At 37.6% G+C, this 12,163-nt stretch overlaps 1 protein-coding gene across 1 annotated transcript in view; it reads right to left on the bottom strand.

Annotated features, from left to right (window-relative positions):
- mmp17a (matrix metallopeptidase 17a) overlaps positions 1–11,932 on the bottom strand; it is a gene marked incomplete at both ends in the record, with an annotated part of 88,727 nt that extends 76,795 nt beyond the window's left edge. Inside the window, 2 exon segments of the mRNA XM_079404666.1 lie at positions 11,743–11,898; positions 11,900–11,932. Coding sequence (XP_079260792.1) covers positions 11,743–11,898; positions 11,900–11,932 — 189 coding nt within the window.
- Positions 11,933–12,163: the final 231 nt, after the last annotated feature.

Here is a 12,163-nt window from a genome sequence, read left to right as displayed (position 1 = left end):
AACTTCTAAAAACAATTCAAAATATTAAAGAACAAAAGGTATGAGTATAATAATGATTCTAACATAACACTAAGCCAAACATCAAAAAACAACTATATATGTATATAACATTCGATAACATAACTGCTTTGGCAAATAGTAAAAATAAATAATGGGTCCAAACTTTTGAAACACTTTATGAAAAGCCTTTTGCTTCGGTTCTATCTGTGAGTTACCAACATGATTCTTGAGCAGCTGTCGCAGTCATACATATCAATGTGATGGATATTAATGCACACACGCACGCACGCACACACACACATATATATATATACAGAGCCTGGAAGCGTTCTGTCTGAAACAAACCTGAGGAATGGTGGCAACTGGGGCTGAGTGTTGACAGTAGAATATGTGTATTCATAGAAACGAACAAACGCAAGTTGCAGTCAACTTCAACTTTCCATGCACATGCTGTTTTCTGCGTTAGACTGACAAATGTCACTGTTTGATAAACACTGAATGCACAATGTAATAAGACATCATGTTTTCTTACTTGTTTACTTCCCATCAACAAAGGGAGCTTTTACTTTTCCTTGAATAACTCACAGAAATACATTTTGGAAGAATTGTATGAGAACATTCCCTCAATGCTAAATCAGTCCTGGGGGAATTGAGAGGCAATCTGAAAGTAGACAACTGACTGCTTTCACGTTCTTGTAATAATATCTCAGCTTATCCCAAACAAACATAAATACACAGCTGAATAAAGTGACTCAGTTAGGAAGGCGTAAAAATAGCTTTTGTGTCCTTGTCAGAATCAGTGAATCAATTCTTGCAAGACGCTCTGAACCAGATGAAATCAGATGTCTATTTCCTCTGTATATTGTGCAGCGGAACGGGGGCGAGTGGATGTGGATGAGTCTGTGTGATCAGGGAAGGTCCGTCATATCATTAGAGAGGCCACAACAAAAGAAGGAGTCTCATCCATTCTATTGCTACAAATCATCCCAAGGCTAATTAGCTCATAATTCCTATCTTTTCTGGGGCCAGACTCATGAGTCATGTGACATCACCATTGGGCCTCGCTGCAGGGCACTTCAACAAAGCATAACCACAGATGTTCGCTTTCAAGCAGATAAATGTGCAGAACAGAAGCGCACAGGTGATGAGTGAGAAGGCCACCCTGAAAAGTAACATACTCTCTAATGTCGCTTTTGTCAAGCAAATGAGTCCCGACCAGAGAAGGTCAACTGTATAGTAAAATCGGTTTATGAAATTACCAAAAGCTCCCAAAGGTTCCGTTAGGTAATGAAAAATTGGAAATTGAAACAAGAATCTGTGACTTTACAATTTAAGACATTACAACGTTTAAATGTCAACAAATACATCAACATCTTCGAAACATTGGAAAGGGCAAAATTATATTTGATTGTTTTCAGAGCCTTGTATCTAGTAGGCTAGCTGTCATACTTCTTACTTCAGTGAATACTTCTCAGGATAAGTAGACTTTTACAGAGTCCATTTCTGCACATAGCTACAGTATGGAAGTCTGTTCCTGCCTGTAAAAAAGAATTCACATTCTAAAATAAATCACATTCTAAGATAAAAAGTAAATATGAAGAAATAAAGTTGCAATTGGGGGAAATAAAGCTGATATAAAGAGAGCTATAGTCACAATTTAGAGAAATAATATAGCAATTCTGAGAAACCCATACGGAAATCTAATATATGACACATATGTCCCTATATCAGTAGCGATGTTGTCATATATGTTACATATAAGGCAATATATTATTATCACATATATCCATCTTCTGGATATATGTATGTGTATGTTTATAACATATATGAAATTCCCATAGTAAAATTTGTATATAGACATATATTTAAAGTATGTATATGGTTCATTTTTATATGGTATTACATGTTATGACCATATATGTTAACAATATATATTAAAATGGTATATTGTATTATATGATATGACCATATATGTTAACAATATATATAAAAATGTATATGGTACTATATGTTTTTACCATTTGTTAACAATATATATTGAATTTATATATGCAAGTTTATTAGTCATATATGCCTAAAAGATACTGCTCATTGTAAATTATAACAAAATTACTTTTTGCTTAACTTTATTCTTTGTTTCAGTTCAGTTTTCTGGGAAAAAAGTAGAGGGGGGTTTGATGGGGGCACTTAATTTAACTGTTCATATGCGTTCTCATCGTTGCAATTATCGTGATTGTACTAAACGCAATTCATTAAAAAAGTTGAGCCAACTTAAAATAAGAATAATAAGTTGAGAGAACTCAGTTCAAAGTCTGCTAAAAGCTGGTTGCCTTAAAATTTTAAGTTGGCTCAACAATTTTAATTTTATTTTTATTTTTTTGTACGTGTGCGAATCAGCGCGATTGTGCGTATCCCAACTGTGAGTCTTAAAATTGCAATTGTGAGATAATCATTGAGTATCATTGCAAGATATGAAGGTGGAAAAAACAACATGTAAGCTTGACATGTTTATGAAAGTAATGCAGTAATTATAGGTTTGTGAATGCAATAAAAAAAAAACATTTCCAGTCTAGAAAACACATTTGATTCAAAATCATCTAGTTACAGTACAACATGCCCATGTGACATATAGTCTTGTCTTGTCTTCAGATTCTTCAGTTTTTATCTGTACTGTGGTGGTATTGAGTTATCCTCTAATATTTACTAAGATAACTATCAACAAACCAAAGGGTTTGTTTCATACTTATCTGTGAAACCGAATGGGCACAAAGAGCAATAAAACTGTCATTGAGCACTATATACACATCGCTTCCAGAAGATTTCTGACCTCCACAAATGAGAAAAGGTGGAGAAGATAGATGTTGTCTGCTGAAGCATTGAATATACAGCTTCTGCTGTGCTTTGATATTGCCTTGACTGACTCTTTCTTATAACTTGCAATTCACTGGATAGATTTCTGTAGCATGAGTAATACATTAGTACTGTAAGTTCAGTTTGTACAACTGAAACTCTGCAGCTTTAATTCCATTCTTTCATTCAGTTCGAGGCCAGCTATATGCTAAACTAACAGCAGATGTATAGAATTACTAATCAAAATTAATATTTTAAAATTACTGACTTTTTATTCTGGTAAAATGGAACAAAATATTGATGACTCATGTTGCACTACACAGATTTTTGCCCAATCAGATGCTTTCTAGAATGACAATATCCTGCCCCTAATACCATACTAATAATATTTATTACTTATTTGTTGAACACACTATACAGCTCATCCCAGATTACATATGCTAGTTACAAGATCATTCTCTTCCCAATTAGCTTACAACTCTCCTCAAACTAATTATTACGCAAAGCAATAGGAGACTATTCATGACTGTATGTCAACAAAAACACAGAGGAAGGACTTTGCTTTTGTTTTTGCACTGAATTACAAAAAAAAAACCACAACAACAAGACACTGAGTCTTTTAGTGAGCAATTGGCTTTGTTAATTCCCAACAAGAGGTAAGATATTCACCTTAGCTCGGTGGCTGTGAATTGTAATTCTGTCATAACAACTCTCTGAGGGATTGGGATGGTAATGTACATGGCAATGTTAATGTATTTGGTCTTGGCGGAATAGATCTGCTATGCTGCTGCTGCTACAGCAGCTGCGGCAGAGCAAGTACCGAGACATGCTACTGCCAATACATCCACAACATGCTGCTGTGAGCATGTAGGAAATATGAATAACCCCCATTTAGCAAACATGATCACCTCTTAGCAGATCTATACAGGTGGAGCTGGGGAAGGTGTAGGGTTTCCGAAGTGCACCTCAAACTGCTACAGCAAACAAAAGCCAGGTATTTGAAGCAGTGAGCTCATTGGCTACTGATACAGGAGAAAACCAATCAGCTGTGCCATGTGATAATGATGTCAATAGGTCAGATTGAGTAGACCTATCGGACTCCACCATCAAGAGTTTCATGCTAGAATTCTGTAGAAAGGCAGAATTTTTATTTGGTGCTTTGTGTTCTGCTTTTCATCTCCCTGAAATGCTAAGAATAGAAATGATCATAAAAGCACACTTAAAACTGCTATTTTTCTCTTGAGACAGCCCCATTGACCCAAATACCCATCACAGCAATCCAAGTGAGACAAGAAATTATCTGAAAAAATTGCCTAGAGGCCCTCTTTTTAGCAACTGCTAGACATTAAAATGACAAACAAGTAGTCAAAAAGTTCAGAACAACCACGAGAGGCTACTGATAAACAAACAAACAGAAGAATGTGATGATTTGCTTTCTTGACTACTAATGGAGCTGATTCATATCCAATAACGATTCTACCTCTAAATTCATTGGCGGGCTCTGTAGAGATTCATTTTATTCTTAGTCTTTTATTCTGTCATTTTTCAGTGGGGTCCAATATTGTTTTGGTCCTACAATATTGTTATATGTAAACCTTTATAAACAAACGTATCATAAGCTCTGACATATAGTAATAATAGAAGAAACTTCACTTTATCAACATTTTAGTTTAATAGCTGAAGTCCCACATTGTTTGCATTGCAAATGATACCTCAGCCTACTTACATTCTCTAACTATCTAAAATATTTACTAATAAACTTTAAATACCTTTCTATAAAACCAAATCTGTACTGCTATGATTCAGCTCGGAGTGTGTTTGTTCAGTTCATGGCTTAGAACACTTTATTGGAATGCCTTTTTTTTTTATGTTTATGAAAATGAATGTGAAAAAACAAACAAACAAATAAAATAAAAAACCCCGGAACCAAGGCCACTTAAAAAGTGGTCAGTCACTGTTGTGCTCTAAAGCAATTTAATCCCTCACTGTGCACTCAATAATATTAGATGTTTGATTTCCATCAAAATGCCATGTCAAGTGATTCCCTACAACTACGATGGCCATGCTTTCATTTCATTGTACTCACTGGATTCAAGTAAATTAAACAAAAAAGGTCATAACAAAAGATATTTGAAGGTGATAATTTTTATATAACACAAATGCATTCAACATGACTGTTCAAATAATGAAGGTTAAGCAGTAAATCGGTTATAGCTTTTATCATAAGACTGTACAGTACAATTAAAGCTCTCTGAGATTAAGAGCCTTGCCAAGGGCACACTGATGAAGGATCAAGCCTTGCTGCTTATTTCACCACCCGGCACTGACATACAATTGACAGTATATAAATTCAGGGTTGTGTGATAGAATTATTTATCCAAGTCCAGTTTAACTAACTAAGTCTAATCCTTTCAATGGAAAGCCCTGCTGACAACCTTGTTGACTTGTTATGGGACATTATGGGAATACACTCAATACCCTTTGGGTTGCATGAGAGACTGTCACTTTCACAAACCCTTGCATTATTCCTCTACGTTCTTGCAACATGCCATCCCAATTGAAATCAATAAATCATGGAGTGTCTGCATCCTAACTCGGTGTCTCTATGAAAATGTGTGTATTCATGAGGTAATTGTAATGAAAGCTTAATTTATTAAATCTAACAATGCTGATATTTTGTTTTTAACTGCAGAAAAAATCTAATGCTGTGGCAAGTCATCAATTTATGGTGAAACAAAATGAATACCTTATTATACTGCCTTTTATATTTGACCATGGTGTTGCCATGCATCTTGGATCTGTCTAAATCTACAGGTATTACTTGCTCAAACATACCTTTCTTTCTCTCTGCCATTCTCACAGGGACCAGAAGTGGAAGGAGCCGTGTCATTTAAACCTTACAACATTTTGAATCTTTTTTTTTGTTGTTGCACATCAAAAGCCTTCACAAAATGATTTCTCTGGCACTCTGCATCTGAGAAGGCCTTTCTTCCAACCTTCTCCGTTCTTGTCATCTCGTTAGAAAGTGAAAAAAATGCAAATGAGAGACAAACCACAGAAACACCTGCTGTGCGCTTCTGAAGACCTGGAAAATGAACAGACTTAATGGGCCATAATGGGGTTGTCACCAAAATCTACAGGGTGCATTTTAAAATTACTTGGCCTTTTGTCTGCGTGTTTATGGTGGGGATGGCAGTTAAATTAAGGAGGAAAAAAACTCTTACAAACTTAATTCTGCAAGCAATTTAAGACAAGCTTTGCTGTTGCTGGGGCTTTTTTTATTGGTGCTTCATCGTTGCCTGTTTCAGCATGGTTTATTTTAAGCTGGGAAGGAGTACGCCAAACCAACACAAACCACCATAATTATAAGAGCCAGTCAGTTGTTTGGACAGCCATGGCAAAGACGTCCTTGATCTCAGCCTGCCTGGGGAGGATAGGGGTACCCCTGAGCTAAAATAAGACCAAGGGTGCACATGGAGTTAATTTGGGGTTTTCTTTAGTAATTTGGACTTGAACAGCATTGGTTCTGAAGTGCTGAAATCGGTTTGATCCAATGGAAAGCACGTAATATTGCGTGCAGCTACACTACATCCTTCCTTCTTCCTTTACCACACAGTTTGATCTGGTAGTACTCAGAGCTAGCTGCTGGCGTAGGGTCCTGCTCTTTTCATTCCCTCATGCATTTGACTTATTACAGGGCACTGTGTTTCCTGAGGTTTATCCATTGAGGCTTTCAGTATAATCACTACCCTGGCCTGTTATGTTCATAGGGCCCATACCAAAAATACATCATTACCGTGTACAGAAGACTAGCTATTTTAGGTGTTTCTTTTGTCAGTGTACATGTTAAACAAAATGCTAGCACACTTCAATTTACATACATTGCATGAGGCAGAAAAGTATAGAGGATACATTTCAAATGTATCTTCAAGGTTCCAAACGTTTTGACCAATGAATTCCCATAAATCCTCCAGTAATTTTCATGATTCATGATTTTTGCATTTTATATAGATAGATAGATATAGATTTAGATGTATAATTCATTATATAAAATTACTAAGCACTTTTTTCTAAGCACATATAAAAAAGTATGTATATACGAGAATGTTTTGCCCCAAAAAATATTAATATGGTTGCTTTTGGTTGCTATTGACCTGTTTAAATGCAAGTGTCAGTAATGACAAAAGGACAATGTATACACGTTTTCGTTTTTTGGATTACATGTCTGACACAAGACATGGTTCTTATTAAAGAACGCTAACCATGTGCCTGACCCTGCATCAACATTGGCGCTCATGTCATCTAGATAGTCTACAGGGTCAGAATGCAGCAAAACCTCTAAAAGATACTTGTCTCCCCGAGAGATGAGCTGCACTGGGTGCCAATGAGAAACAGCATCTGAGGCTCCTTAAAGTTCTGACTGTCTGACACTCTATATATCTACAGACACCATCCAGGGATTCTTTCGAATGGGTTATAGTATAGGAGTGAGAAGAGAGTGATGAGCATCCATCCTTTTCTATTCCTCCCTAGTGCTTTTCTCCACTCTGGGCAAGACACAATCAAAAACAGTGTGATAGCTTGGGAGAAAGATACACCAATATTGTTGTTGTTGGGCAGTGACTCTGACTCCTAAAATTTTAAACCTGATTCCTCGAAGTTGTGCACGGTAACTTCCAGGTTGTGAGAGAATCTAATTAGGCAGCCTAATAGACATTCAAAAATATGACTATAGGTATGCAGATTTAGCAGGTGCATAATTCGACACATATTACTCTGCTGCCTCACTGTGCCAAATCTATTCTCATCCACACCTCCGCCACCTCTCCACAGACCTCATTCCTAAAAAAAAAAATCTCCTCGTCCCAAATCCCAAACTCCAGATGACTGGCAATGGACTAGAGGTCACCAGAATCCAGAACGACAGCCGAAAGTGGAACATGCACTAAACTACAGGCCCACCCAGCACCAGAATAGTTACTAGACCCCATTGCATTGTTATCTGTCTGAGCAGTAAGGAAATGCAAAATGCAGCCATTTCCGACTGACAGGTATGACTAATGGGAGTTTTTCCCCGAAAAATAGATCACCTGATCTACTGCAGCTGCAAATCAACCCACAGTACATTATTCCAGAGAGACAGGTCTATCTTAGCCAAAGAGAAATGCTATTGATTTAATGTTTACCAGTTCTCTAAATGCTGTGGCCCCTTTTAGTCTCCAAGGCTGTGCTCTTACACTCATCCCTTTCTCTTGATTACTCTGCTGTGGGTCTGCGCTGGCTTTGGGCCACCTCTCTTTGGATGTCAATCGCAGGCCCACCCCAGTCACGCTGAAGTCTTTCTGGGTAATTAGAAGTGAGAGCCAGTGAGTGAGCACATTGGTCAAATTGACATTGTGAATGATGGACAGGCTAATGACAGCAGAGGTGGCTGACTCTCTTTGGCTCAGTTGAGGATGTGCCACTCTGGGCTTGTGAGCTAATGTGTGGCGTGTACTATGAGTACAGCATGGGTGAGGGTGGCGGACAGTGGAGCCCATGCACTTCTGCATGCATCTGTTGATGGGTCCAGCTGGTGCTCTCATTAAAGACATTACAGTTTGACTCAAAACAGAATGCAACGTAATGCGGAATAAAAAAGCAAGAAAAACACCTTTGCATGACGTTACACAAACTGATTAAAATTGAGGTGAATTTTTCCATTCACACTACTCAGAATGGGTTTTACCTATTTCAGTTAGTCTCACAAAAAGTGGTGACATTATACAAAAAAGGCACCAAAACAATTACATCTATTAATAAAATCTAGGCCATATGGAATGTGGAATTGTTATTATTACCCTCCAATTACTGGAGAAGATATAAAATGTAATAACTATTTTTAATAAAAAATATTGAAGTATTTAGCCTATTTATGGTATAATTTGTTGAGTCTTTAATGAATTGCTAAAATTCTAAAAACTATTAGAAAAAATTAGTTTTAAGCTGTATCATGACTATTATAGTAATGAAATATAAATTATGATAAGTAATCAAAATAATCATTAAAATAATAAGACAATATCAAATGCATTACCGTAATGACAATTGCCACACACACACACATATCATTGTAGTGCCTTTTATTCATTAAAATACACTGATTTTTAATTAAAAAATGCCAAAAAATATGGAAATAAAACATCTTGAACCTGTATCATTATTTTAAAATCAATGGGTCTTATTCTCAATTGATATCTGTGTTTTAACAAACAAATCATGGTTCACCAAAAGCATTTTGAGGAAGGCACACAGCCTCAGGATCTCGCTGCGCATCTTGCAGATGATAAAAGGCTATAAAGGAAAGGTTGTGTAGAAAGTACTTATGTGGAGCTGGTTTAGGTGTGTTTCATGCAAATGACAAACCTCGGGCATGTGACCGCTCATTAAGAATACTCTAAATTCACTGACATTAGAAAGAAATTAAGAACAAACTTACGTGCTTAGAAACGTATTGCTTATTAGATTAATTTTTTTGTGATGTTCTCCTGTGCATACAAATATGAAACAATGCAGACAATTATTAGTGAATGAGACCTTAATTGTTATTTTCAGATGCATTGTTAAGGTGGAGGGATGCTGAGGGAGGTCCACTGTGTCGCATGGGGTTTGTAATCATTATTGTGCTGACTTGTGTAGTCTGAGCAACAGTCTTAAAACCAATCATCATGCCACATGCCCATCTGCTCCATCATGACGCCCTTACTTAACACCCTTCCACCCCAGCCCAGCAATATCCCACCATCTGTGCCATCACCCGTAGCTTTTAGATCTCTAAAAGCATCGGCTGTGCCTGTCAAGCGTTGCTGTGCCATCAGCCTGCAAAGCAATAGCCAGCCTCCCTGGAGGTGGACACGACTCCCTAAGTCTTCACTCAAGCATGAGTGGTCTGGGGTGCAAAATTAACAACAACAGCGGCACTGTCGTCCACAGTCATACGGACGCTGCTGGAGATGTAACCTGAAAGAAGTGTATGTGTCATGTTACTATTGCCTGCTGTCACAGAGAGCTGTAACCCATCAGAGATCCTTTGCAGAGCATTTATGCCACGTTTAATGATCAGAGGTTTGATGACATGCAGTGTCACACGCTGACAGACGTCAACAGCCTCATTATATGCGTGGACCAACTGCTCAATATATAGCGCACGATTAGATTTGTGAGGGTCATTAAGAAATACGGAGCCTTTAAACATGCTGCCATTCATTTGAGTTTTTAAATGAATAAATGAAAAGTTTTTAAATACTTATTGGATGCTGCTACAAGCTTCTACCACAAGAGGTTATTTAAGCAAGGGAATATCTGACTGAAAGTGATCAATACACATATAGTACTTTACAAACACTTCTTGGAATCTTACTGGATATGAAAGATAAAAGAATATTGATTAGGAAAATCCATTTCTTTGAAGGGAAAATCAAATATACAATAGTACAACTTAACAAGCGAGTATTGGAGCACTCTTTTTAACTGAAATTACATGCTATTGCTCCTGATGTATATGGCCAAGGGAAATAAAAACACAAATATGAATGTCTCACCCCTTGTCATGCTCGAAACTAATGGAAAACAAATCTGTCAAGTAACATTGCAAGTATATTTTGCTTGGTTTAACCAAAATGAAAAACTGTATCACTAGACTAAACCATTATTCACAAAAGTTCTTACCTGTTAAAAAAGAAAAAAGTTTTCTTACCTAGGGTACAAAGTGAGCCAAGTGCATCCTCGACAAACAAAACAGGTGCACGACGCTCGTTTAAATTATGAATATATAAAAGAATGAAAAAGTTGAAGGGATGATTGAATGCAACTAAAGCTGAGTAAGCAACTTCTGCTGTTTTGTTGTTGTCAGTGCCCTTATACCTCATTTTTGCTACCATAATTTGACATTTCTGAAGAAACTGCCAGCGTGAAACGTACAAATAAATACTTTAACAACTTAGTTTGAGCAATGAACAAATTCTCAGCCAACAAATCCTACTCAATAAACGAACATTTCTACGCTCAATTTTTCTTTCAAACGAACAGATGTGCACAGTTCACGTGCTTTTTCAAAGAGCGGTGCGCGTGAAAATATCATTTCTGAATCCGCGCGCAGCATGAAAGTGAGTCTGAGGGGGAAAGTACCTGAGAAGAGGTTGATTATGGTTCCAGTTACAGACAAACACAATAATTGTGCGTTACAGTCCGGCATCTGGCCATATAACGTTTAGCATATACCGACATTCTCTAGCGTAAACAGGTCAAACTAAATAGGCGACGTTTTGCAAAAATACGACCCACATGCATGTGTGAATGAGATATGGTGTTTATGTAAGCTATACTTCACACATATATTCGGGTAAGGAATGTAAATTAACGCATTAATGAGCAGCTCAATTTAAATAAATAGTTCACCCATTCTGCCATTATTTAGGCTGCTCACCCTCATATTATTCCAAATTATATTATTAATTTCTTTCTTGCAGTGAAAATGCAGTGGATGGTGTCTGAGACCGTCAGCCTTCTCGGTGTGACTGAAAGTCACAGGTTTGGAACAAAATGATGGTGAGTGAAGGATGACATGGTTTCATTTTTGGCGGAACTATTTCTTTAACACTCTAACGCGCGATTTGCTTCTGCTGAATCGTCGCGGTGAAACTTGACTTCTGTGAAGACATAAATGAAAGAAATCCGTTACGCGTGTGGACGCAGACGAGTGGGAGTGTAAATCCGAATACATTTTCGACTTCATAGACGTGTCTAATCTATAGGCTACCCACAGGCTACAGGGTTTTCTTTCACGCCTTTTCCCTAAACGATGATTATTAGTGATGATTATTAGTCGGACGATAGGCTTGAAAAAGCACCTACCACCCCCATATCCATCTGCTCGGTTGTTATAGACGGGGCCGCCCGAGTTTGAGATAAAAACCAAAGAACTGGAAAAAGAACCATCTCTGGGTAAATAATCCAAATGGTCCGGGCGGAATTCCACTTTCTGAGAGACTTCATATTGTCCCCGCTCCCGGTGATCACAGAACGGTCTTTCTTTCCGCCGCATCCACCGTACAGATCACCCAAAGCCGGATCCCGGGCATTTAACAGTCCGTGGGAACACGTGTCAGTCAAACTACCTCCATGTGGTGCGCAGACACGTGAAACACATCACATACAACACAATACAGGACAATTAATTTCCTCAGGGATCTCTGTCTCCAAACGAAATGTCATTCACTGTGGGCATCACGATTTAACAAAGGAGCCTGAAGATGAACCGTGTAGACTACGCATT

Source organism: Barbus barbus, assembly GCF_936440315.1.
Source record: "Barbus barbus genome assembly, chromosome: 43".
NCBI classification, from domain to species: Eukaryota; Metazoa; Chordata; class Actinopteri; order Cypriniformes; family Cyprinidae; genus Barbus; species Barbus barbus.
The sequence above is the reverse complement of the archived record's forward strand: the minus strand, read 5'-3'. Positions and strand labels throughout refer to the sequence as shown.